Genomic DNA, 25,412 nt, shown 5'->3' with positions numbered 1-25,412 from the left:
ATGAATCTCACAAATCTGAAGGCTGTGTACAGTTACGAATAACTTAAACTGGAACGATCATATAGATCATGTCTTGGGGAAAGCAAGCTAATGACTGCGGTTTATTGGCGGAACACTTAGAAAATGCATAGATCTACTAAAGACTGTTTTCACCACGCTTGTCTGACCTCTTCTGTAGTATTTCTGTGCCGTGTGGGATCCGCATCAGATAGGATTGACGGAGGACATCGAAAATGTTTAGAGAAGGCCAGCTCATTTCGTGTGATAGCGTGATAGGGGAGAGAGTGCCACGAATATGATACACGAATTGGGGTGACAGTCATTAAAGCAAAGGCGTCTTTCACTGCGTCAGGTTTTCAAAGAAAATTTCAATCACCAACTTTCTCTTCGGAGTGTAAAAATATTTTGTTGGCGCCCACTTACACAGGGAGGAACGATCATCATAAAACATAAGAAAAATCAGACCTCGCACAGAAAGATTTAAGTGTTCGTTTTTGCCGACGCTGGTCGAGATTGGAACGCTGAGGAAACAGCATAAAGGTGGTTTGATGGACCATCTGCCAGGTACTTCATTGTGAACTGCAGAGCAATGATGTAGATATAGAACGAATGAGGAAAACCGTCTAAAATCCACTTTCAGCCTGGCTGGCGTAGCAGCCCATTATGAATCCACCGCGCACCTCCCTGTGTTGCAAGCTAGCCCGCTGCGCGTTACATAATACGAGCAGGTCTGAGGAAGTTAAAAATGGTTCATAAAAGCCCTGAGTCTTCAACATTACGTGCTTCTATCCAACTAAAGGAACACAGAGTTTTACATTACCCTGTGTGTTCGGACTCTTCCCTGTTCTTCGAGCACCAGTTACATGAGACCGGGACGTGTTTTACCGCGTTATTTCAGCTCGTTCACTCCCACTGCGTGGTTGGGGAGCTGCACTTCCGCCGCGCCGGGATCACCCCACGGCGCCCCCCGTGTTGTTTTCGCAGCAACAGATTAACGCGCCCACGCGGGCCGTATTGATCGCGGCGCGGTCCACGGCGCACGTCCGCACGCGCCTCCCGGGCCCGAGTAGCTGTCGCCGTCGCTCAGCGTCACCCAGCCACTGGCTGTTGGCGTCCCACTGTGCATGTCCGCACTCGTAGCATTCATCTACACGTCACTCAAGATAAACGCCTGTTGTAAGGGCGTGTGACCTTAGATGAAGAAGGTACATCTCTCAGTCGGAAAAAAGTGCAAAGTGTGGCACAGTAACTCCCTCATTTGTTGAGAAAAGTTGAACAGTGTGAAAAACTCTAAGAACGCGATAAACTGTTTATAAAAGCAGTTCTGATACTTTTTCCACTCGCATTGAAAGTAAGTACGTGAAATGAAGAAATTAAAAGACTTAATCGATCATGATGAACTCACGAAGATGCGATGCCATGAAATGATATCAACTCAAACCGTTCAGATGTGCAGAATCTGGAATGAAATTAGTATACAGGGAAAACTGGGATCTCTGGCAATGGTGTTCAGATAATAATGCCGTGTGGCTAGGGCCTCCCGTCGGGTAGACCGTTCGCCTGGTGCAAGTCTTTCGAGTTGACGCCACTTCGGCGACTTGCGTGTCGATGGGGATGAAATGCTGATGAAAGACACACAACGCCCAGTCATCACGAGGCAGAGAAAATCCCTGGCCCCGCCGGGAATCGAACCCGGGACCTCGTGCGCGGGAAGCGAGAACGCTACCGCAAGACCACGAGCTGCGGACGGTGTTCAGAAATAATACATAACAGTAACAGTTTCATTCAGGCCTGGAGGCGTGCTCAGGTTCAGGTAGCCAGTCCGCGATAAGCAGGAAATACGTGTTCGAGTCCCAGTCTGGCACAGTTTTTCAGTTGTCGCTAAATATTTAAAATTAATGCAGTTCAGGTTGAATGCGATTTTTATGACACGCTGATCAGGGCATTAACGGAATTCTTGAGTCGTGTTTGAAGGTCACTATGCGGAGAATAAATTGCTCTGTTGTGAGACTTCTTATCACTGCCGAATTATTCTAAGATTACAGTGTAGCTTTTAGATATCCACACAGAAAACAAAATCAGGTGACTAATGGAGCAGATGAGTGTGAACACGGAGATAGATGAGATGAGCGCTTAGCATCGTTATTATTATTAACAACAACCCTGTGGCAGTTACGCCTCACTTACAAAATACAAATTAAAATATGTACATAATTTACAAACGTATAGGTACATTATTTGTAAAATTTATCACATCTAATGTATTACCCAAGAAGTCCGAGTGATATCCAAGGTGCGAATTTTGATGACACTCATCAAAAATGTGTCTGCCGCTCTGTCTCGGCTAGCAACACGTACACTTCACAGTGATAGTATTTCTCCATCTGTATAGAAAAAGTGTTCAAATGTGTGTGAAATCTTGTGGGACTTAACTGCTAAGGTCATCAGTCCCTAAGCTAACACACTACTTAACCTAAATTATCCTAAGGACAAACACACTCACCCATGCCCGAGGGAGGACTCGAACCTCCGCCGGGACCAGACGCACAGCCATGACTGCAGCGCCTCAGACCGCTCGGCTAATCCCGCGCAGCATATGTATAGAAAGTCAGCGCATCTCCCACGGTTAGACCGGATCCTGTCGAGTGTACCCCGTGTCCTTCGGGGTAGATCTCATTCCCATAATTTGTTGTTGCCTTGACAAAACTCTGGAGCTTTGGTAGAATATTATTATACCATTCTTTCGGACAAGTTGTGTGGAGATTGAAGATATGGTCCACCAGGTTGCTAGCTCTTCTGACTGGGCAATATCTGGAGCGGAGTCTGTTGATTCGGATAGCAGGTATGTCCTCATGAATTGACAAGTGCTGGCTGTAGTAGATTTTCTGATATTTCTTCAGAGGAATAGTCTGTCTTGTCAAGTTAGGTGGCGAAATACGGCTCAGGGCAGGAAGCCAAAATATTGGAGTGAATTAGATTGTACGAGCAAAAATTCGCATTATTTGATTCAGCTGCTGTTTGTCCTGACAGGGCTCGGTTTTCCGCCGCTGAATAGAAACAGTCATGGGCAGATGATTGTAGAATCGAAGCTGTAGAACCCCAAGTTGTACCACATTTTTTGGAGAATATTATTTATTGTCCTCAATTTAGTTGCAGTCTTTTTTAGATGTTCTTTAAATGTCAGCGATCTGTCAAGTATACCTCCAAAGTGATATGCGTAATTGTTATGAGCCAGGCGATTATCCTCGCAAAATATGTCCAGTTGACGATTGGCTAGGATATTACATGAGAGCAAGTGGATTCAGTTTTCCGGTTGAAGTCCCCGTTCACAAAAGTGTTGTCCCATCACACTTAGGTCTGACGTATCTTCAGATACATCTATTTGTTTGTGCTGTGTTGCCATCAGTCAGTCATCAGCATAACCAAACTACCCCGACTGAGTGGTTGACAAATGTGCAACAGGCTAAATAGTAGCTGAGCTAGGACTGAGCTTTGAAGTAGGCCATTGTTGACGGTCTTTACGATTGCTAGTACTATCGCCTGTAAATACCTCACATGGTAATAATCCTCTCGAAAATTTTACGGCAAGAAGGGTAGCCAGTGGTCGGAAACTGTGCAAAGCACACTTTCTCGTTAAGTTCCTATTGTTTGGGCCGCAGAAGGCTGCTGCATACTGCAATACTGGCGGAGCCGCACTTTCATAGGGACTGTTTCATTCAGTAAGATTTCTCCTCTTCACGTAGTTTTATCTACAGTTGACAGAACGCTCCAGCCTGTCATTGACAAAAGACTTCTAATACGGATTTGAATGTGTTTTCGCGCTCGATAAACGCCTGTATTACTCCTTATTAATGAATAAAAGTCAGAAATATGTGGTTGACATTTTACTAAATTTGTCACGCTAAGCTCCTCGAGCTTATATTTTCGATACTCGTATCGGTTATTTTTCGTATGCATACAATAGTAATAAGCCCACGAGAAGCCTGTCTTTCTAAAACCAACGAGAAACACGACTGCGAGGATAGTACGATAGGACATTTTAAAAACTAAATTCCGTTTATGTATTTTGACGGCGAGTAAAAGCGTTTCACGGCGACTACTCTTGCGTTTAGGGTTTCCTCAGATTGGACAAGCAGTTGTGAACAGTTTCATTTCGCAACAGGTGACAGACTTATGCAATGAGTTTACAAAAAGGCCAGTCCCACGCTTCTGTAAATCCACATGTACTGAAGACTATGAAAAAATGATGGGTGGTACGTAATTGCATGTAAGGCTACAATATACACATATCTTATTTTGAAAGAAGAAATTTTGCGCGTACCTCTCCGTACTTATGTAACAAGAATATGAAAAACAAATTGAAATTCACTAGGATTTATCATCCACGAACTACACATTTCGTCATATTAGCTCTTAGCAGCGGGTAGTTTGTCTCCGTTTGGCCGGCCGAAGTGGCCGTGCGGTTAAAGGCGCTGCAGTCTGGAACCGCAAGACCGCTACGGTCGCAGGTTCGAATCCTGCCTCGGGCATGGATGTTTGTGATGTCCTTAGGTTAGTTAGGTTTAACTAGTTCTAAGTTCTAGGGGACTAATGACCTCAGCAGTTGAGTCCCATAGTGCTCAGAGCCATTTGAACCATTTTTGTCTCCGTTTCCTCATTCCCGCTCAGCACTAAGTCCCTCTGTTCGATTCGTGGTGGTAGTTGTAATTTTCACTACCGGAATTTGGCAGGTACACGTCCCAATCGCTTTTATTCGGGAACATTTTGGATTAAGTATCATACCCACCCTAAGTGTCCTGAGTCGTACCACGAGAGGCTGGTAATGTTGATCCATCGGTAGAATGGGGGTAACATCAAGATTCATTCGCTCTTTTCTTTGACCATCACTAGAAAGACCAACACTACTGTACATATGAGTGCATTAACCACAGTCATCTACACTTACAGACAGGACAGTATTTACGGTTGCTCTTCAACGTCCAACACATTGCTCCAATACAGGTCATGAACAGAAAATTTCATTAAAAATGTATCATGTAAAGATACGAACTTAATATGGGACCTGCGACTTCTTGGCGTTGTTGATATTATGTTTTCGGGTTTAAAATCGGTTGGAGGATTTCGTTTCTGCGCTCACTCTTTCGAAGACTGACCTGATTTTCTTACGTATCCAAGCATCCAAACTCATCCAACACGGATTGAGAATGAATCACTCGTATGAATCATAGCTTTCATTACGCATACACGAAGTCGTGTTAACTGCACCTGCAGGTTAGCAGCTAGATTCTGCCTTCCTAGATTTCCGAAAAGCGTTCCACACCTTATCATATCGTCAAATTGTAACCAAAACTCTATGACGTGGAGTATCCTTTCAGTTACGAATATTTAAGGAGTAGAACCCTGTACGTTGCACTGGATTCGTGTTCTGAAATTAAATAGAAATCTTCGGAAGGAAGGCGACACAGTCCTCGCGATATTCAGAGATCTGCTGTTCGAGCGAGACTGTGCAACCACTCTGCTGCGGCCGTCGCCTGTCTCGCCTAAAGATTATGAGAATAAGGCAAGGGGGATTAATACGCAGATTTAATAGAACAGGAAATTGATAATGTTGATACGAAGTACTCTCCGCCGTGCACATCACAGTGGCTTGCATGGTCCTGTATGTGTTGATGTGGATGTTTGATTTTTGTGCTCTCTGTCAAGACTCCAACCAGACCGTGATATAATATTGGTGTGTGCACTTATGTACACCCCAGTTCGACGAAGGCCACATATGTTCCCTATGCTAGCTCGTCTCCGGTGTTTCCTACGTGAAACTTTCAATCAGAACGCCAATGTACTCAAAACTAGGATTTTTAAACACTGAAGGTTCCTGAAAAGAAAGGAAAGAGTGAAGTCTTTGTCCTTCTTAGCTTTGCATGCTTCTCATTAAACAAAAAAAATTAATTAAAACGCTACTTAATAGCTAAAAAAAAAGTAAGTGATTCGAAAATTTTCAATCTTCCTTGTCCTTTGACAAACAGATAGGATGCTTAAGGCATCTTTAATTTTGAAGTTTGCCTCTGTCTGGCTATATTTGTTACGTTTCTACAGCTTTGTTGTTATCTGTAGAGTTCCTCGAACGGTAGGACTATGAGTAGAATGTCTTGATATTTTTCCACGTAATTTGGGTGCCTTTCGTTCAAAAAGTGCTGGGATCTTAAATAATCATGATAGTCCTGAAGGGTGCAGTTCTTGTGGTTGAGCGAATAGTACGCAGAATATTCGCTCAGCCATGAATAGGCGTTATGTTTGGTAGCAGCAAATAGCTACTAATCGGAATGAAGTATGTCTGCGTCGACATCTATAATGCGGTAATTGCAGTGTTTCTTGACTTCCGAAAAGCAATTGATTCAGTACCACACCAAAGTTTACTAATGAAATTACGACCGTAGGGAATATCAAATGAAATCTCTGACTGGTTGAGGATATTTTGGTATGTAGGACGCAGCATGGTATTGTGGTTGGAGAGTCGTCGACGTAATATGTAGAAGTAACACTGGGTGTGCCGCAAGGAAGTGCGTTGAGACACTTGCTGTTCGTGTGGCGCGCAATGTTAACAGTAACCTCGGACTTTTTCCTGATTATGCAGTTATCTATAATCAAGCACCGTGTGAGAAAATTGTCACAAATTTCACGGCCGATGTCCATAAGATTTCAAATTTGTGCAAATATTTGCAACGTGTTTTTAAGGTTGAGATTTCAAAAAAGTGTGCACTGAACAAAATTTAAAGAATTACTGTCTCATTATTGCAATTATTACTCATTTATATTGTAACCAAGCACCCCTTACGAACCTGTGTGTAACAATTCATGGGATATGAAATTGAATTATCTCTCAGGCTGTATTGTAGGTAAAGTCGCAAGATATCTGTTCGTAGGTAGGGTACTGAAAAATGCGGTCGACATATAAAGGAGATCGGTTACAACTCATCCAGCAAGGACACTAGTGTACAAGCCTGCACGGTACTGGGTTCGAGTGACGTAATTTTTTTTCTACCAAACACTCGTATGACGATTTTTTCAATCGCTATTGAAGGTACTGGTAACGGCTCCATGAAAAAAAAATTAGTGTTAACCGACGAGTGTATCACTTCTGGTGTCGAACTGAAGCAGTCTGAAATGCAGCGGGCAGGAAAGCAGACAGCTTCGGCACATTCTACAAACAGGGAACACAACTGGTTCCTATTGATGCTACAAAAGAAATACACACACAGTGTACATTATCGGAAGCATGTAGAGCCCGGTATGGCATCACTGTGATAAGTGTTGATCATGATTCCGTATTATATCACCGTGCCAGTGTTTCACAGTTATTATTATTATTATTATTATTATTCCTCTACGAAGAAATAGTGGAAGATCAGAAGGAAACATGACGAGACTGGAACGCAGTACAGGTTGCGTTAGCCGCTGCTCGACGTCTGGCGCTCTCATTCGACATTCAAGAGGATCGCAGAATTTGGACCTCGATTTCTCCAAAATGGTTGAGAAGCGCATTGTACTGGAGAAGTGCATACTGCAATTGTGCCTGAGATGAGCGGAGTCGGTGACCGAGTTGTATGTTTACTTTGTAAGACCTATTGGAATTGGTGGGAGTAGCTGGATGGAATTTAATAGTCAGCGGTTGGAGTTTTGTATGTCGTTGACTCTTCAAAAAATGGTTCAAATGGCTCTGAGCACTATGGGACTCAACTGCTGAGGTCATAAGTCCCCTAGAACTTAGAACTACTTAAACCTAACTAACCTAAGGACAACACACACATCCATGCCCGAGGCAGGATTCGAACCTGCGACCGTAGCGGTCGCGCGGTTCCAGACTGTAGCGCCAGAACCGCTCGGCCACCAGCAGCCGGCTGACTCTTCGAAGTCGGTGGGAAGACGAGCGTTGTTAGAGACCAAAAAAAAAAAAAAAAAAAAAAAAAAAAAAAAAAAAAAAAAAAAAAAAAAAAAAGAGCAGAAAACGCTCCACAGCGCATTGTGATTTTTTCACCTTTTCGAAACAACACACGCCTCGTATGAGAAAAGAGCTCTCGACTGACCGCCAGGGTATAAACCTACGAGGTGTCAAACAGCAACACCTGCCCGGACAGTCAAAGAGAACATCTGTAGTACACGTTTCGAGACGAGAAAATGACGACGAGGAGAAAGTGGCATCCGATCGGAGAAGGCAGGCGGTCGGTGGCGGAGTCGCTCGGGCGAGTTGGCAAGTCCGGCGACGCCTGGCGGCTGCGGCGTCTGAGCGCCGGCCAAGGTAGCGGCGTGGCGCGAGGAAAGCCGAGCCGAGGGCAGGGCGAGGCGAGGCGACACTCGTAAAACAGCGAGCGGGCCGGCGGGCCGCACAGCGCGCCGCCCGCCTGTCGCCTTATTTATGGTACGGCCGCGCGCGGGAAGACACGGGCATCTCTCTGTGGCCGGGGCGCATAAAAACGGAAACGGCTCTTCTTTCTTTGCCAAAGAGGAGCGAGGAGAAGGGCGGGGGAAGAGAGAGAGAGAGAGAGAGAGAGAGAGAGAGAGAAGACGTGTGTGTGCGCGCGGTGTTTAATATCAGTAATAAATACCGGCGGATGTCCGTCTGAATGCGGCGGGGATTATGGCAATTTAATTACACGGCAATGACCATAAAATGCAAATGCGCGGAGCCCGCGTTTACTGCCGCAGTATTTACGACACGCGAGTCCGTGGCCCGCCAACAATGGAGCAGCGGCAGCAGCAGCAGCAGCAGCAGCAGCAGCGCTCCAGTCTGCCGGCAGGCGGGGTCAGTCGGTGCTCGCGCGCCCAGCTGCATGCAAGTGCACACAGTAGCAGAGCGCACCAGCACACGTGCCGAGCTCGTCTCGTCTCTAAAGTTTCCTCCGCCGCCGAGACGTGATGAGCCGCCACGGGTCGAGCCTGCGTGCGGCAGATTTAAAGCGTGTCGCCGTCGGTAAAAGTCTCTGCAAACTAAACAGAGCGAGCGACAAGCGCCCAAGAACTGATACCACACCGAGATTGTTTGAAACATTATTACATTTGGTTCTGAAGCGAATACGTATAAATAGGAACGAAATTTTAAATTATTAGCTGCAGAGATGGATTTCTGCAGACAGTAGGAAATTAGGTCAAGAAAAGAAAAATTATCAGTAACAGGATGACTGGCTAACGCCATTAAACGGAGATGATAATGATAAACTGAAGAGCGATAAAGCGAAGCGACGTCAACAGTGACAGGAAAAGCGGACTGGCTGTGTCACAGGCTGCAACCGTACCTTGCCTTTGCCTTCCACGGCGCGTCTTCGAAACCAGGTGGGACGCAGCGAGCCCAGACACTAGAAACACGCTCGCGGAGTATTTATTCCTCAGTGAACGCCTTAACACTGTAACAAATAAATTTCACTACAATATGAACGAAAACGATGACACTTCCGGAATTTAAAACGAGGTTATGCGCGAACTAAAGACGTACTGAATGCCTGTTTGTCTCAGTGTGTGAATGTATACAGCCTCCTCCCAGAGTAGATTTTTCGACATAGTGTCATGCGTTTACTCCAAAGGATTTGAAAGTATTTCTAGTAAATAAATATTTAAATAAATATCTGACAGTTTACGAGTAGTCATGAAATAAGAAGCGGATCATATGACAACCCCAAGATGGAGATGAATCTGATGAATCTGATGAAACTAATGATGATGATGTCCTGCAAGGAAACTATGAATTATTGGAGTATCCTCCTAATTCGACAGACGAGACACTTTATGACTTCCACTTGTAGCTAGCTATAAACCCCGCGCCCGCTAATCACATTAAGCCCTGTAAAATAGTTTAGTTTTAGAATCACACTTCAGGGAAGAAATCTAAGAACAGTGGTCACTGGAAGCATCCAGTATGAGATCTTCGATCTGCAGCGGAGTGAGCGCTAATGTGAAACTTCCTGCCAGAAGACCGAGACTCGAATTCGGAGCGTTTGCCTTTCGCGGTCTGGAGGGCAGGAAGTAAAGCTGTGAGGATGGGTAGTGAGACGTGCCTGGGACCTCCGTCGGTGGAGCATTCGCCCGCTAAAGCCGAAGGCTCCGAGTTCGAGTCTCGGTCCGGCACACAGTCATTATCTCCCAGGAAATTACTAATATGGTCAATTAAATAGTTACATAGTCTTGCGTTTACCTGCTTTGGGCTGATTTTGCCAGATATGTCGTGCTTGTACAACACTGTGCTGCATTCCTATAAGACGTTAATTTTGTACCATTTATATCAACGTTAAGCAAATGTGTTTCAACTGCGTATTTGTCATCCTGCACACTGCACAACAAAATGATGTTACTGGTGTAAGAACGTTGTACTTGATGATGGGGCGAAACCCTAAATCTAGCTTGTACAGAAGGAAAATACAGTACTATACAGTCAAATGGCGGTGTATTCATTCAAAAAATAATATGTGACTCTGGCTGAGCACCATCGAAAACTTTTTAGCAAAAGTTAATTTTGGTAAATCATTGTAATGAGTTTGAAATCACGCGAATATCGTGTGGTAAAGACAAACCAGCAACCTAACAAAATGCTCACGCGCTAGCTTACATGTAAAAGACACGTGTACCAAGAACACAAAAGACGTGAATTTGGAATGCAATGATGATTGTTGCTGTAATGATCATCAATAATAATCAATAATTAACAGCACTTTATGAAAACTGTATTGTGTTACGTAACTCAGTGATACTGCTACCTGTTTCAAAAAAATGGCTAAACTTGACTGTTTATCATTCTTTCTTCATTACTTTGCAGATGATTGCGTCTCAGATTGATGCTGTAATAACTTTTATTTAAGACATCGACTATTTTTTGGTACTACTGTTACGTGTACTTACACATACACTCGCAAGTACAAAGTGGGACATAAAATTCTAAAACTACTTTGACTACAAGAAAACCAGCAAACTTTTGTCACAGAAAATGAATTTCAATTAAACCACTTTTAATTTAAGATTCAAATGGCTCTGAGCACTATGGGACTTAACTTCTAAGGTCATCAGTCCCCTAGAACTTAGAACTACTTCAACATAACTAACCTAAAGACATAACACACATCCATGCCCAAGGCAGGATTCGAACCTGCGACCGTAGTGGTAGCTCGGTTCCAGACTGTAGCGCCTAGAACCGTTCGGCCATCCCGGCCGGCAATTTAAGGTGATTGTCTGCAGTAGTAGTGCAATATTATCTGAACCGCCATAGTTACTACTCCTTTTGAACACAGTAAGTGCCTGATTGAAAATCAACTATGAATTTAAGTAGATTTGACTTCTTTTGGCTATTTGATTCACTTGTGACTTTCTCGGGATTTGTAGTGAAAGTACATGGTTAACGTCTCGGGTCAGTGAATTTTCTCTCGACAACTTTGTTCTTTGACTAAACACATTGTAATGTTCCAGAAGTTACTAAGACGTTGGCGTGCCTGTTACATGGCTGGTGAATACTGGCTGCATCTACTTCGCGACGCGTTGCTTGTCATGCGAAGTATTGCTTAATATGAGATCTATTAGTGGCAACAGTCTCTTTTTGACTAGCGAGCAGCTTGAATAAATTTGCGTCACACAGTATTCTTCATTACTTCCAAAATCTTCTTTTGACCATCTGCTGTGTCCACATACTTGCCCGCTGACTTACAATTTACCTGGCCACATATTGCAACAACGTTTTCTACGTAAAACAGTCTGGCATTTGCGCGGCAACACACACGTCTTTTCCACACCACAGACGCTTCGTAACTCCTTCTCTGCCTTCACCTCTACGACTGCACGCACTCACGCCAACGATATTATTTGTGCTTTATACGATAAAAACTTCGCTGATGTTGCCAGCCGACAATGATTTGACACAAATAATGCTTACTTATCCTATCAATGTACAGTACATTTCCATAAACACTCATTACTGAAAAAATTCATTAATGCATGTATTAACAAAAAATGGTTACAAAATCGAAAAATCAAATAGCAAAAAAATGCTTGATGCATTGGGTTGTAGTGTTACATGATGTCCAATGCTCTTCAGATTCGCGGTTCTTCACAGAGATATGCACCGCCACTTGGCTGTTCGCCGTTCAGACTCGTTTCGCTACACTGGAGGCAACTGCGCTACTCGACCACTGTGTTTCTGTTCACTTGCGCCGACACAGCATTGTGCCCTTTCAAATGCAGAAACCGCATTACCGCCCGGTTCGCCACTTTACCAGGGGACTGCACTGTTCTGTTTTATTTCCTCTGGAGGCGTACCACGGCACTGTGGTGCGGGGAATTCAGTGTGTGTCGGTACGGCAGAGAATGTACCTGCAACGAAACAAAAAAGTAATTCGCCAATTTTATTTTTTCGAGATGATAATTCGAAGTTCATCAGTACCTTTCGTAAGCTGTACCAACCGGCTCAGTGGCATAATTTCTCGGTTTCATATAAAGTGGCTAGGAATCGTGTGTTACATGTTGCAACGTTAACCAACAGTACTCGTACGTCAACGTTTCGTTATTCTAAAAGTGGGAGGTTCTTCTTTTAATCTGAAGTCTAGGCAAGCGTTACACTTAGATCGGGTTACTGGCGGAGGTCTGATCTTGTACAGCTTTAATGGCCTGAAAAAGGTTACCCCAACGACTGCTCTAGAATCACGATGGAGAACTTGCTGTGGTAGAGGAAGGGGCTCCGTCGAAAAATTAGTACATTTTTGGCTTAAAAACAAAGTGTTTCTCCACGGGGTTGAGATCTGTCCTCCTTGCTCGCGTACTGCCTAGTCCACACGAATTGCGGGCCTGTCCGCACAGTGTTGCAGCGTCGATGCGAGGCGCGGCGCGGGTGTTAGGTGCGACATTTACGCACCGTTGGCGGGCGCTCCGCCGTAAATAAGCCACCGTGTGCCGACCTGATAACTGCGCCAGCCCCGTGCGTATTTCTGGCGGCTTTATTCCGCTGTAAACACAGGTGACGCCCACCCCACACACACGTGCGCCGTGTTCGTTTCTAGAGTGCTTATGCGGCGCAGCTCACAGCTGTGTAACTAATCTAGCTCGGCCTATGTCGGCATGTATCTCGGTATCTACTGTCGTTCGCCCTCAAGAGAAACCGTTCTAAAATAATAATAATTATAATAATAATAATTATTATTATTCCTCTTCTACACGAATGAAGACATAAACTTGGGATAAATTTTAACTTAGTCGTAGGACTACGAAAATTTTATTTTCGAAAGAACCATCCAATGTTACTGGTGTATATCTCGCACATGTCTGCACATGCAACCTTGGTGTGCTATTTACAATTACGTTCCGGATCAAAGTTTTCAGGTACCGTTCGCAAATGTTCAACGTGACCTGAACCGGACGCGCAGTTCAGCCATATTTGTTGGTACGTGAAGCACATAGACAGAATCCTTCAAAATCCGCCCCCACCTCCACCTCTGAAAAAAAAAAGTGAGATTAGGTGACCTTGGAGGCAGTTCCTGCAGTGTCTTCAAACTGCTGCTGCTACCGTCGACTCTTTCCTACTGTAGGAGCGTGGGCTGGCGGCATGATTTACCACAAAAATATATCACGGAACCCTATTTCGATATTGCATTCCGCTAGTTTTTGGAAAACTCAGATTCTTCTCAACTTGTTTTCACATATTTTAGCATTTGTGTAGGATCATTTTACTACATTTTTGAGAAACTCACTCTTCCAACACAGCAGTAAAACTTGAAAATTATGCTGTAACATTTTTGTTCTTACCATTTTTTTCGTTTGTATCTAATTTAATACTTTAAGTGTCGAACATAAACACAGTGCTTTATTTTATCCATTTTGGTTGCAGCTGCTTTCGTATATTACAATGTAGGAAATTCTGCAACCAGCCACAAGCTTCTTTTAATGATTTTATTGTACCGTTACTAGTGTCGGGCCTGAGCCCATCGTCAGGCGGTCTTTATTATTAATTATTAATGTTTTATTACGTTAGTGCTTAACGTATAGGAGTGCCATCTGTAAATGAAACATCCGCAGCTTTTTTTCCTCGCATTCATGTGTATGCGGGGAAGAAGACTGAAAAAAGTACAGATGGAAAACTGCAAGAAAGAAATTGCAGATGTTTGCCGGAACACCAGAGAAAGTGCGCCTGACGACTCTTAGGAGGGACACCCTTACAGACAGTTTTTTCCGTTCTAGGTCGATACGCGAATGGAATTTGACAGATAATCGTCAGTACCACTACGAAGCAGCCTCCGCCAAGCAGTGTACAGTAGCCAGCTGTAGATTTAGACGTGCAGAGCGAGCTGAGTTTCACAAAAGAAGAGTTTCGTTCCTCAGACAGAACACCGTACGCAAGCACGTAACGTGTTTCCTAACAGTGCAAGACACAATTCAGAAATATAGATTTATAATGGTGTGCATCTCCCCCGTTTTGAAAACGGGGATAGCCTACAACCGTTTTGAAGGAAACTACATACTTGGCTACTTTTGTATGTCTCGCAGATATATTTACGAGACCCGCAGAGCGAATCCTGTATTCTGCTGGTGTCGCTGCGAGAACCGGTTCTTCGGCGTCCACCTGTAGCCGGTCCCCAGCTGTCAGCGGCAGTGACGATTTAGCCGTCTATCGCTACGTGGAAGCATTAGCCGTCCGTACGGCGAGGAATCAGAACGAGCGGCGCATCAGTATTCGAGGCGAGCGGCTGCTTAACGAATACCACTTGGTGGCAGCGGCCAATAAGAAGGGGGCGTCGCGTCCCGCGTACGCGTCGCCCGCCACAGCCACACCCCGCCCCCGCCCCCGACACCTGCTCTGCTCTGCTCTGCTTTGCTGTCGTTAGTCTCCTTCCTCTCCACTGCCCGCCACCTGTCTCTCTCCGTCGGAGGTTCGAATCCTCCCTCGGGCATGGGAGTGTGTGTTGTCCGTAGCGAAAGTTAGATTAAGTAGTGCGTAAGCTTAGGGACCGATGACCTCAGCAGTTTGGTCCCATAAGATCTTACCAAAAATCAAATCTCTCCCAACGTCGAGCCGATGTTCGTTCTGATTTTCAACTTTCACACCTTTGTGACTCAAAGTGAATGTATACGTGAGCCATCGGGAAAGTACGAACTGGATAAGTTAAAGCAGATTTTAATAGTGTCACCAAGCAACATCGTAAGCTGCTGTTGAAAGTATTCTTTAACAACCGACCAGCTTACGTTAAAGACCATTTTCCAGCGCAGTTTGGTTAACAGCTAGACTCACTTTGGAATAAAACAACGTCAGAGAAGGGGCACAATATCAAAAAGTTCAGACTGTATAGAAAGCAAACATGTTTATACGGTGTAAAATTTTAAACTGATATCGTCATCGAGCAATAGACGTATTCGCAAAATGTTGAAGTCCTATACGTGCAGATGCAGTTATAAAGAGTCGAGGGGCATGAAAGGGAAGCAGTGGTTGGGAAGGGAGTCAGAGAGGGTTGTAGCCTATCCCTGATGTCATTCATACTGTATACTGAGCAAGCAGTAAAGGAAACAAAAGAAAAATCCGTAGTAGGAATTGAAGTTCAAGGAAAAGAAATACAAACTCTGAGGTTAGCTGATGACATTGTAATTCTGTCAGACAGCAAAGGACCTGTAAGAGCAGTTGAACGGAATGGACAGTATCTTGAACGGAGGATATAAGATGAACATCCACAAAAGCAAAACGAGAATTATGGAATGTAGTCGAATTAAGTCGGGTGATGCTGAGGGAATCAGATTAGGAAATGAGACAAAGTAGTAAAGGAGTTTTGCTATTTGGGGAGCAAAATAACTGATGATGGTTGAAGTTCAAATGGTTCAAATGGCTCTGAGCACTATGGGACTTCTGAGGCCATTAGTCCCCTAGAACTTAGAACTACGTAAACCTAACTAACCTAAGGACATCACACACATTCATGCCCGAGGCAGGATTCGAACCTGCGACGGTAGCGGTCGCGCGGTTCCAGACTGTAGCGCCTAGAACCGGTCGGCCACCATGGCCGGCGATGGTTGAAGTAGAGAGGATATAAAATGTAGACTGGCAATGGCAAGGAAAGCGTTTCTGAAGAAGAGAAATTTGTTAACATCGAGTATAGATGTGTCAGGAAGTCGTTTCTGAAAGTATTTGTATGGAGTGTAGCCATGTATGGAAGTGAAACATGGACGATAAATAGTGTAGACAAGAAGAGAATAGAAGCTTTCGAAATGTGGTGCTACAGAAGAATACTGAAGATTAGATGGGTAGATCACGTAACTAATGAGGAGGTATTGAATAGAATTGGGGAGAACAGGAATTTGTGGCACAACTTGACTAAAAGAAGGGATCGGTTGGTAGGACATGTTCTGAGGCATCAAGGGATCACAAATTTAGTATTGGAGGGTAGCGCGGAGGGTAAAAATCGTAGAGGGAGACCAAGAATAGATACTCTAAGCAGATTCAGAAGGATGTAGGCTGCACCAGTTACTTGGAGATGAAGAAGCTTGTACAAGATAGAGTAGCTCGGAGAGCTGCATCAAACCAGTGTCTGGACTGAAGACCACAACAACAACGTGCAGATTGGCATTATAAACATCATGACATACAGAACTGAGCCCATAAGCAAATGCAATGTGAGACTTGACGTAGACCGTCCCAGTAGCACTGAATACTTCGGCATCTCCATAGCTGCGAGTTTTGTGTTAATGTAATAGAATACAAGCGAATCACCTTCCTTTTACTGATGACACTGTATTGTTTGCATCTATCGCAGATAAGATTCAACGAAAGAAAGATCGTAATAGAGCAAGTTCGCACGTACGCAGGATAAGCAGCTAAAAGATCAAAGAGAGAGAGAGAGACAAAGAGAGGAAGAAAATATGAGGGCAATCGAAAAGTTTTGTTTCGAAGGCCACACAGTCCAGAATGGATAGACAAAATCGCCGTGAGTATTGGTTCAAATGGTTCAAATGGCTCTGAGCACTATGGGACTTAACTTCTAAGGTTATCAGTCCCCTAGAACTTAGAACTACTTAAACCTAACTAACCTAAGGACATCACACACATCCATGCCCGAGGCAGGATTCGAACCTGCGACCGTAGCGGTCGCGCGGTTCCAGACTGTAGCGCCTTTAACCGCTTGGCCACCCCGGCCGGCGCCGTGAGTATTGAGGCAGTCATGCCACTGATGTACCTGGTTGAAGATATTCGTTTCCGAAAATACCATGGCCTGCCGCGTAGAAGTTTGTAACTGGCTGCTACACACTCTCTTCCGACTGGAATCATCGACCACTCAAGGCCTTTTTAAAGAACCGAAGATGTGATAATCGCCTGGGGAGAAATCAGGACAGCAGGACGGATGCTCGTGCGTCTCCCACTTCTACCGTTACGACATTTGCGATAAAGGACGTGCGTTATCGTGAAGCATCAGCACCCATGCCGCATTCCACAACGGAGGTTTTATACAGACTTGCTGCCCCATACACGTTCTTCATTCTCCTATTCATTTGAATAACACCGCGTTGGTCCCGTTTCGACGCATTTCGTAATAACATTGCCGTGGATCACGTTTCCCCATTTACAGCACGCACGTCGGAAAGGTACGAATGCATTACTAATCCCTTGCCTGTATGTCGGTGCTTATATACCCGCATCATAGTGGCTGTACGTTGTATATACGCTGGAGCACCGGCCACTAATGGATACCTTTTATCGCCCCTTATAAATGGATAACAGAACAGGCTGGAGTGGAGGATGTAATTAACACTGTAATGAAAATGAGATGGAGGTGGAGAGACATGTAGCCAGGCGAACGTATGCTAGATGGACCAAGGACGTTTTTTGTTCGAACGAATCCAAGAGAGAATGAGAGACCAAGATGACGATGTAATGGAAAGTAGACAGAGGAAGTTAACCCCTTAAGTGTCAAAGCAGCCCTGCCACTATAACAGTCAAATACATATCAGTAAGTACCATTTGGGGAATAGCAATCACTAAAACTGCTCAATATATTACATATTTCTAAGTCTTCCATCAGTTATGGTGTGGTAAATGTTCATACCAGTGAATCAGCAGCACAAAATAACTTATGGTAGTTTCACTGATAAGTTTGAAAAAGTGTGATGGAATTAGCAGTCACAACTTTTGTTAGAAAACCTATCCTCTCAGAAGGAAGACTTATCCCAAAAGTTGCCGGCCGCTGTGGCGGAGCGGTTCTAGGCGCTTCAGTCCGGAACCGCACTGCTGCTGCGGTCGCAGGTTCTAATCCTGCCTCGGGCATGGATGTGTGTGATGTCCTTAGGTTTAAGTAGTTCTAAGTCTAGGGGACTGATGACCTCAGATGTTAAGTCCCATAGTACTTAGAGCCATTTGAACCATTTATCACAAAAGGACTGGTGCTCAACAACCAACTTTAGACCACTTCAGGATCAGAGTCAGTTCCACTACTTTTATAAAAATGTTTCTTCAAGCACATTCAAACAGCTTAGGCTGTACCAGACGCGCATCCCCACCCCCCCCATTCCCCCTCCACACACTGGTCCACTTGACTCTGTGTTACCCAGACTACCGTCAGTTACTGTAGCTGCGACTCAAACTGTATAGACAGCAGCTACATCATGTGCACCAGAATTCCCTCCAAATTCTGAATCTTCGGCGTTCCCTTCTGTGTCCTCTTCCCGTCATTACGCTACACGATCAGTCAGAACCTCACCTGCCATAAGAACGTGCCACGTCCCCGACGTCATTCTTACAGATCTAAAAGAAACATTCACCAATGTCGGCACAATCTCCACCATATGTAAAAAGCAACCAAAAGTAAGTAAATGACGTGCATATTGTATTCACGTAAGTCCATAAACTGTGTTACATATTTTCAGTACCCATCTTGCATGTGCACTATTAGCGGAAATAATTTATACCAGCTCAGTGCCTAACATTTACGAAATAGTTTGTGAAACAGTATTATCTGCAACGTTCATTCTTTATTAGAAGCAGTATTCCACAACTTATAACAAGTAAATTTCGATGTAACTGGGAACTGAATTCACGACAATATACTTGCTTCCGTTTACAGCCCGGAAGAAATCTCGCTGTAAATATACACACATCAAAAAACGTTTTGTGTCACCCCGGTTCCCAGAACTCCTGAAGACAGACGTTGACTGTGGATATTGTATCACACAGTCCCTTTAAATGTTCAGAGATGTCAATAAACCAGCACAAAGATGTAAACAACTATGTATGAGCAGCGGCTATTAGACGGAGGGAGTCCGAAAGCTGATCAGTTCCATTCATTCCACCAGGAAGGAGGTACACGATTCTTGTTGCCTGTAGTTCAATCGTGCCAGACGGTCGGTACCAAGACTCGATCGCGTCCGCATTGTTACTTTGTGCCAGGTAGCGCTCTCAACAAGGGAACTCTCCAGGCGTCTCGGAGTGAACCAAAGCGATGTTGTTCGGACGTGGAGGAGATACAGAGAGACACTAACTGTCGATGACATGCCTCGCTTAGGCCGCCCAAGGACTACCACTGCAGTGGATGACCGCTGCCTACGGATTATGGCTCGGAGGAAGCCTGACAGCAGTGCCACCATGTTGAATAATGCTTTTCGTTTAGCCACAGGACGTCGTGTTACGACTCAAACTGTGCACAATAGGTTGCATGATGCGCAACTTCACTTCCGACGTCCATGGCGGGGTCCATCTTTGCAACCACGACACCATGCAGCCCGGTACAGATGGGCCCAACAAAATGCCGAATGGACCGCTCAAGACGTCACACTCTCTTCACCGGTGAGTGTCGCATATGCCTTCAACCAGACAATTGTCGGAGACGTGTTTGGAGGCAACCCGATCAGGCTGAACGCCTTAAACACACTGTCTAGCGAATGCAGCAAGGTAGAGGTACCCTGCTGTTCTGGGGAGGCATTATGGGGCTGGTGGTCATGGAAGGCGCCGTAACGGCTGTACGATACGTGAATGCCCTCCTCCGACCGATAGTGAAACCATGTCGGCAGCATATTGGCGAGGCATTCGTCTTCATTTATGACAATTCGCGCCCCCATCGTGCACATCTTGTGAATGACTTCCTTCAGGATAACGACGTTGCTCGATTAGAGTGTCCACCATGTTCTCCGAACATGAACCCTGTCGAACATACCAGGGATAGATTGAAAATCGCTTTTTATGGTCGACGTGACCCACCAACCACTCACGTGCCTACGCCGAAACCCCGTTGAGGAGTGGGACAACCTGGACCAACAGTGCCTTGATGAACATGTGGATAGTATGCGACGACGAACACAGCTATGCATCAATGTAAGAGGACGTGCTACTGGGCATTAGAGTTACCGGTTTGTGTAGCTATCTGGACGACAACCTCAGAAGGTATCGCTGTATGGTGGTACAACATGCATTGTGTGGTTTCCATGAGCAATAAAAAGGGCGGAAATGATGTTTATGTTGATCTCTATTCAAATTTTCTGTACATGTTCCGGAACTCTTGGAACCGAGGTGATGCAAATCTTCTTTTGATTTGTATACTTACACACGACCCCCGTATCGATTTTGTAATTTACAAACGTACCGTCGTTTATATCTGATGATGTCAGAATAGTAAACCCACAGCCGATAAATTATAGCTGAACACAAAGCCAGCACTGAAGACGAGTGCCTCAAAGACCATCGGTATATTTTATACAAATACTCACTTGTTTGCTGATATCTCAAATCTACAGATGTGAAAACATACTATGATATTCATACTTACCAGAGACACTATTTAAATGTATTAATACCAATAAAAGGATTGTCTGTAGTAAAAAATATAATAAACAGCGTTTAAGACCAATGGTATATATATTTGCCAGTCACACTTAAGTAGTTAACAAAAAGAAGCAGAAGCCACGCAAATCGGAGAACAACGTTATTCGCGGAGAGATGGTGACTTTGACTTCGCCCAGGAGTCAATGTCAAGTGGCTGATGATTTACGCATAAATACATCTTCCTAGTCCACAATTTTTTACTTAGGCACTTGTTGCACGCCTGTGACAGTACTACGTTTACTTGAGTCGGCCCTTACTTTTCGTGTTTCAGGTGCTCAAGTACTGCGACCACCTCCATGGCAAGTGGTACTTCTCGGAGGTGCGAGCCATCTTCTCGCGCCGGTACCTGCTGCAGAATGTCGCCATCGAAATCTTCCTCGCCAGCAGAAGTGAGTATTCCAGTAATCTTTACATCATATTCATAGCTTTAGTGCTCCCTAAAATTTTGTCCCACAATGAAATTTCCATTGCGCAGAAAACTGTTCCTGGATGTATTACCCTGTATTTCAGTTTGTGATGTATTTCCTCTGGTAGCACTGACGAGTCTTTATCCACTAAATCATTTACACGATGGCAAGTTAAAATGCAAAAAAATAAATATAATTATTCGATGCGTTGACAACACTCACTAAAAAATGAATTCTTAACGTCACAAATTTTCCTATGCGTTCGCTCTATTTGTAGTGATTTCAGAGCATTTTCTTGTTCCCCGATTGGTTTCCTGTACTCCAAAGGAACTGAATCTGCGAAGATGGTGCGCAGAATGCAACTGCAGTAAGGCAATTGCTGTTTTACTGAACGAAAAATTTACGAGTTGTTAAATCTCTCTAAAACTGCGATGTAGAGCGATCGGGTAGGCCATCCACTTCGTACATGGACATGAGTTCCGAGACAGCTTAGGGAATGATTCGTGATCGTCGTGCCAGAGGTAAGGATTTCATGCGTGAGTTCAAAATTGACCATTATTCAGCATTTGCTATCAGCCATTAATCGCGAAACTTTCTCGACATATGTGCTCTTTGGGTACCACATAAACTGACTGATGAACACAAACGGGAAGGTTTGGAAATCTCGAAGTAACAGTCATTCGTTATGAATTGGAAGGAAAGACTTAATCACTTACATAGTTAACAGTTGACAGTATGTGGGTCCATCACAGCGAACCACAGAGTAAATGCCGGAGCATGGTGTAGAAACATCAACCTTCGCCCAAAGCAAATAAGTTCAAAGCCAAGTTTCTGCAGGAAAGTTGATGAGTGTGCTTAGGAATGTGAAAGGTCCGCACCTGATGGACTGCAATGCTAAAGGTCATACAGTGTCAGCGGGTGCGAAAACTGAAACCTAAAATCAAAACATAGAGGGAAGCGTTCTAAAGGTTGACTTGGACGTTGCCCTCATACAACTGAAAAAACAGTCCACGGCATTCAAAATCTTTATTTTGAGCTGCTGCAGCTTTGTGGAGGCTGTGAAAGAATGCACAACACCATATGGCTTCTTCCAGGTCGAAAGTGGGGAGCTAGACAAGAGGCAGATCAATTGCATAAGTGTTGGGGGAGATCATGTAGAGAAATGATGTTAATTGGATTGTTGTTTTCGCACCAAAAAGTTTCTTTTAAGAAAATTTTCTTTACCTTTTCCTTTGCTCTCGTCTCTGGTGAACATTAACGCACTTAAAACATTCATTTGGGATACTCCCGAAGTTACTTCTCTGTCAGACTATTTCTTCCCGTTATGAACTATGTATTGAATTCGGTCTGCTAGGAGTTCCTGAATCCAGTCACAAAGCTGTACGGAATGTTTTCCGTGAGTCAAGGAACATGGCATCAGCCTGAGCGCCCGTATCGACGATCTTCTGTTGCTCATGGACAGACAAAACGAACTGATTTCACAGTATCTCTGTCTGCGGAACCCATGTTGATTCTTATGTTTTTTGGTGCTCGGACTTGCTTCCGATAGCTTCCTGATAATCTCTTTGCACTCGATATTTCTTTTTATCATGGCTACCCAGTAGTTATGATACCACCGTGGTCATATGCCCAAGAAAAAGGCTCCAGCTTAATGGACTTGATTCGGAGACAAAGAAGAGAAACACCATACACCAGTCTTAACATGCTATTACGACTGTTCGTCGTATTTATGAGAATTTTCTAGTTCATAATGGCGCGTGTTCTGCAAGTCCACGTAACTAGACAGGCCGAACCAGGGAGCGAGAGAGGAAATGGAAAAATCTGAGGATCCAGATATCCCGAAACCATTTTACGTGGAAACCACCAACAGATCTGTTACGCGTAGATTGGTCTGAAAGTTTTAAATCATCTATGACCGGAAATTTGTAAGAATAAAGATGCGGACCCTTAGTGATAATTTTTTCTGACTCGACAAACTTTTAATTCTCATGTCCAAAGGTGACTATTGTGATTTTGTCGGAATCTACTGCAGGGTATCTCGTACTTGAGCAATATTTTCTGATATTGGGATTTGTTTCCGATAGTTTTCTAGTGATTTATAGTTATGTAAATTACGTAAATACTTTTTGGTCTAGTTTTATTTTGGACATTCTGACGTAGCAGAACCGTCACGTCTATATGCTTCTGTCACTCACACTAGTAAATATCCAGAGGCACCTGACAAAAAGTAAATAATCGTGAGAAAATATTTTAAAAGCACATAAAACAACAGAATGTACACTTACGAGATGGGCAAACGACAGCCTATCACAGAAATACACAAAGAAATCACATACAATGGAGGAATGTAAGTTGACATTTTGTGAAAATTTAGCCGGAAATGGTGAAAAGGAGTAGATGCATTAGACCTCGCGCAAAATGTTAGTGTTAATAACATCCAAAAAGTGGATAAAGCAAGTTTTAAAAATCTGAAGAAGAGGCTGACAACATACCTGACATAATTCTCAACAGGATGGAGTGACGTAATGAAATTCCAGTAGAAATTGTCTGGCAGTAGACGTAGAGAAATATTAGCAAAAGCAAAACAAGGATGAGGAAATTAAATTAGGAAACGAGACACTAAGAATAGTAGATGAGTTGTGCTATTTTGGCAGCAAAATAACTGATGATGACCGGAGTAGAGAGGATGTGAAATGTAGACTGGCAATGGCGAGAAAAGCCTTTCCGAAGAAGAGAAATTTGCTAACATCAAACATAGATTTAAGTGTCTGGAAGTATTTTCTGAAGGTATTTGCCTAGAGTGTAGCCATGTATGGAAGTTAAATGTGGACGATGAGCAGTTTAGACGAGAAGAGAGTAGAGGCTTTTGAAATATGCTGCTGCAGAAGAATGCCGAAGATTCAATGGGTAGATCACGTAACTGATGAGGAAGTACTTAATATAATTGAGGAGAAAAGAACTTTGTGATACAACTTGACTAAATGAAGGGATCGGAAGATAGGATACTATCTGAGACGTCAAGGGATCACCAAGTAAGCAATGGAGGGAAGTGTGGGGGGTAAAAATCGTAGAGGGACTAAGGACCACAACACCAACAACAACAACAACAAGCCTAAGAACGTAACAAGCCAAAGAATATAGACGAGAAGAAGAGAATGGCTACAAAAGCGGTATGTTAAAAGCGATTCATGGTTTGCCTAAATCGATAAAATACTGATAAAGTAATTACAAAAAATTTGTGGAAACATTAAATACTGACAAAGTTAAGAACTGTCGAAAAAGCCCTAAAATGTGGAATTTGTTCTCTTAGCTAACGTTTATAGTGTTATTCGTAGCCTTCAGAAATGTTAGATGTTTAACGCATTTTTTAGTTTAGTAAAATGGCAACCAAAGTCACAGCTAAACACGAGCTTTTTCTATTTAGCACAGATTCACCGCCTGAACACCTCGCAAGGTGTTCGGGTCTGTTTTTCATTTACTTTGTTTGCCCCTTAGGAGAGTATATTCTGACATAAAAATTATTTTGTAGCTTCGGTTTGGCATCAACGGAAACAGTACTTCTCAAGCTGTTCGGATCTTTTTAGATACTATGTATTTTAACTTTCATTATTACGGCAAATTTTGACAGTACTCAGTTTGCCGACATTGTAACGTGTGTGGGTGCAGTAAGGTGGGTATAAAGACGTGAAGTCATTGTTGTTTTGTACAATGGAATGGCTGTTTCTGTGGAAAGGAGGGAAGGGGCAGTGCGAGTCATTGTTTTTTCCTGTAACCAAATCAGTTTTTAAATTTATTCACTTCTAATCAGATCACTAGGTTTCTACCTTTACAATTCATATATTTTGTAATGGTTTTTTTTCTCTCAAGAGAATGCCTCTTTGCTAGATAATGAAATAGCAAACACACTGATGAACATATCTGATAGGGATGAAGTAGTTTCGGAGGGTGAAGATCACATTTCGGAACGCATTTCTTCATCTTCATCAGAACGCGCAGATGAAATGCCAGAACAGCAAACGGTAAGCTCTGCACTTACGATGTCAGAGGATAAATCAGTTGAATGCAAGATAGAACCCCTACCTCAACTGGGAACGTCTGTCTCAACTGGGATGACATGCAGCATGTAATATAGTTCATCTGATTCCAGGACCAACAAGATATGCCACTTCTCACATTGCAAATGAATACTCAGCAATCAC

The 25,412-nt window shown here is 43.7% G+C and overlaps 1 protein-coding gene across 1 annotated transcript in view; it reads left to right on the top strand.

Annotated features, from left to right (window-relative positions):
• Positions 1–25,412, top strand: part of LOC126198569 (neurobeachin) — a 1,606,419-nt gene that overhangs the window by 1,396,000 nt on the left and 185,007 nt on the right. Inside the window, exon 36 of the mRNA XM_049935000.1 lies at positions 21,078–21,195. Within this exon, the coding sequence (XP_049790957.1) occupies positions 21,078–21,195 (118 nt within the window). The remainder of the gene's footprint in view (positions 1–21,077; positions 21,196–25,412) is intronic.

Source organism: Schistocerca nitens, chromosome 8 (genome assembly GCF_023898315.1).
Source record: "Schistocerca nitens isolate TAMUIC-IGC-003100 chromosome 8, iqSchNite1.1, whole genome shotgun sequence".
NCBI classification, from domain to species: Eukaryota; Metazoa; Arthropoda; class Insecta; order Orthoptera; family Acrididae; genus Schistocerca; species Schistocerca nitens.
The sequence above is the reverse complement of the archived record's forward strand: the minus strand, read 5'-3'. Positions and strand labels throughout refer to the sequence as shown.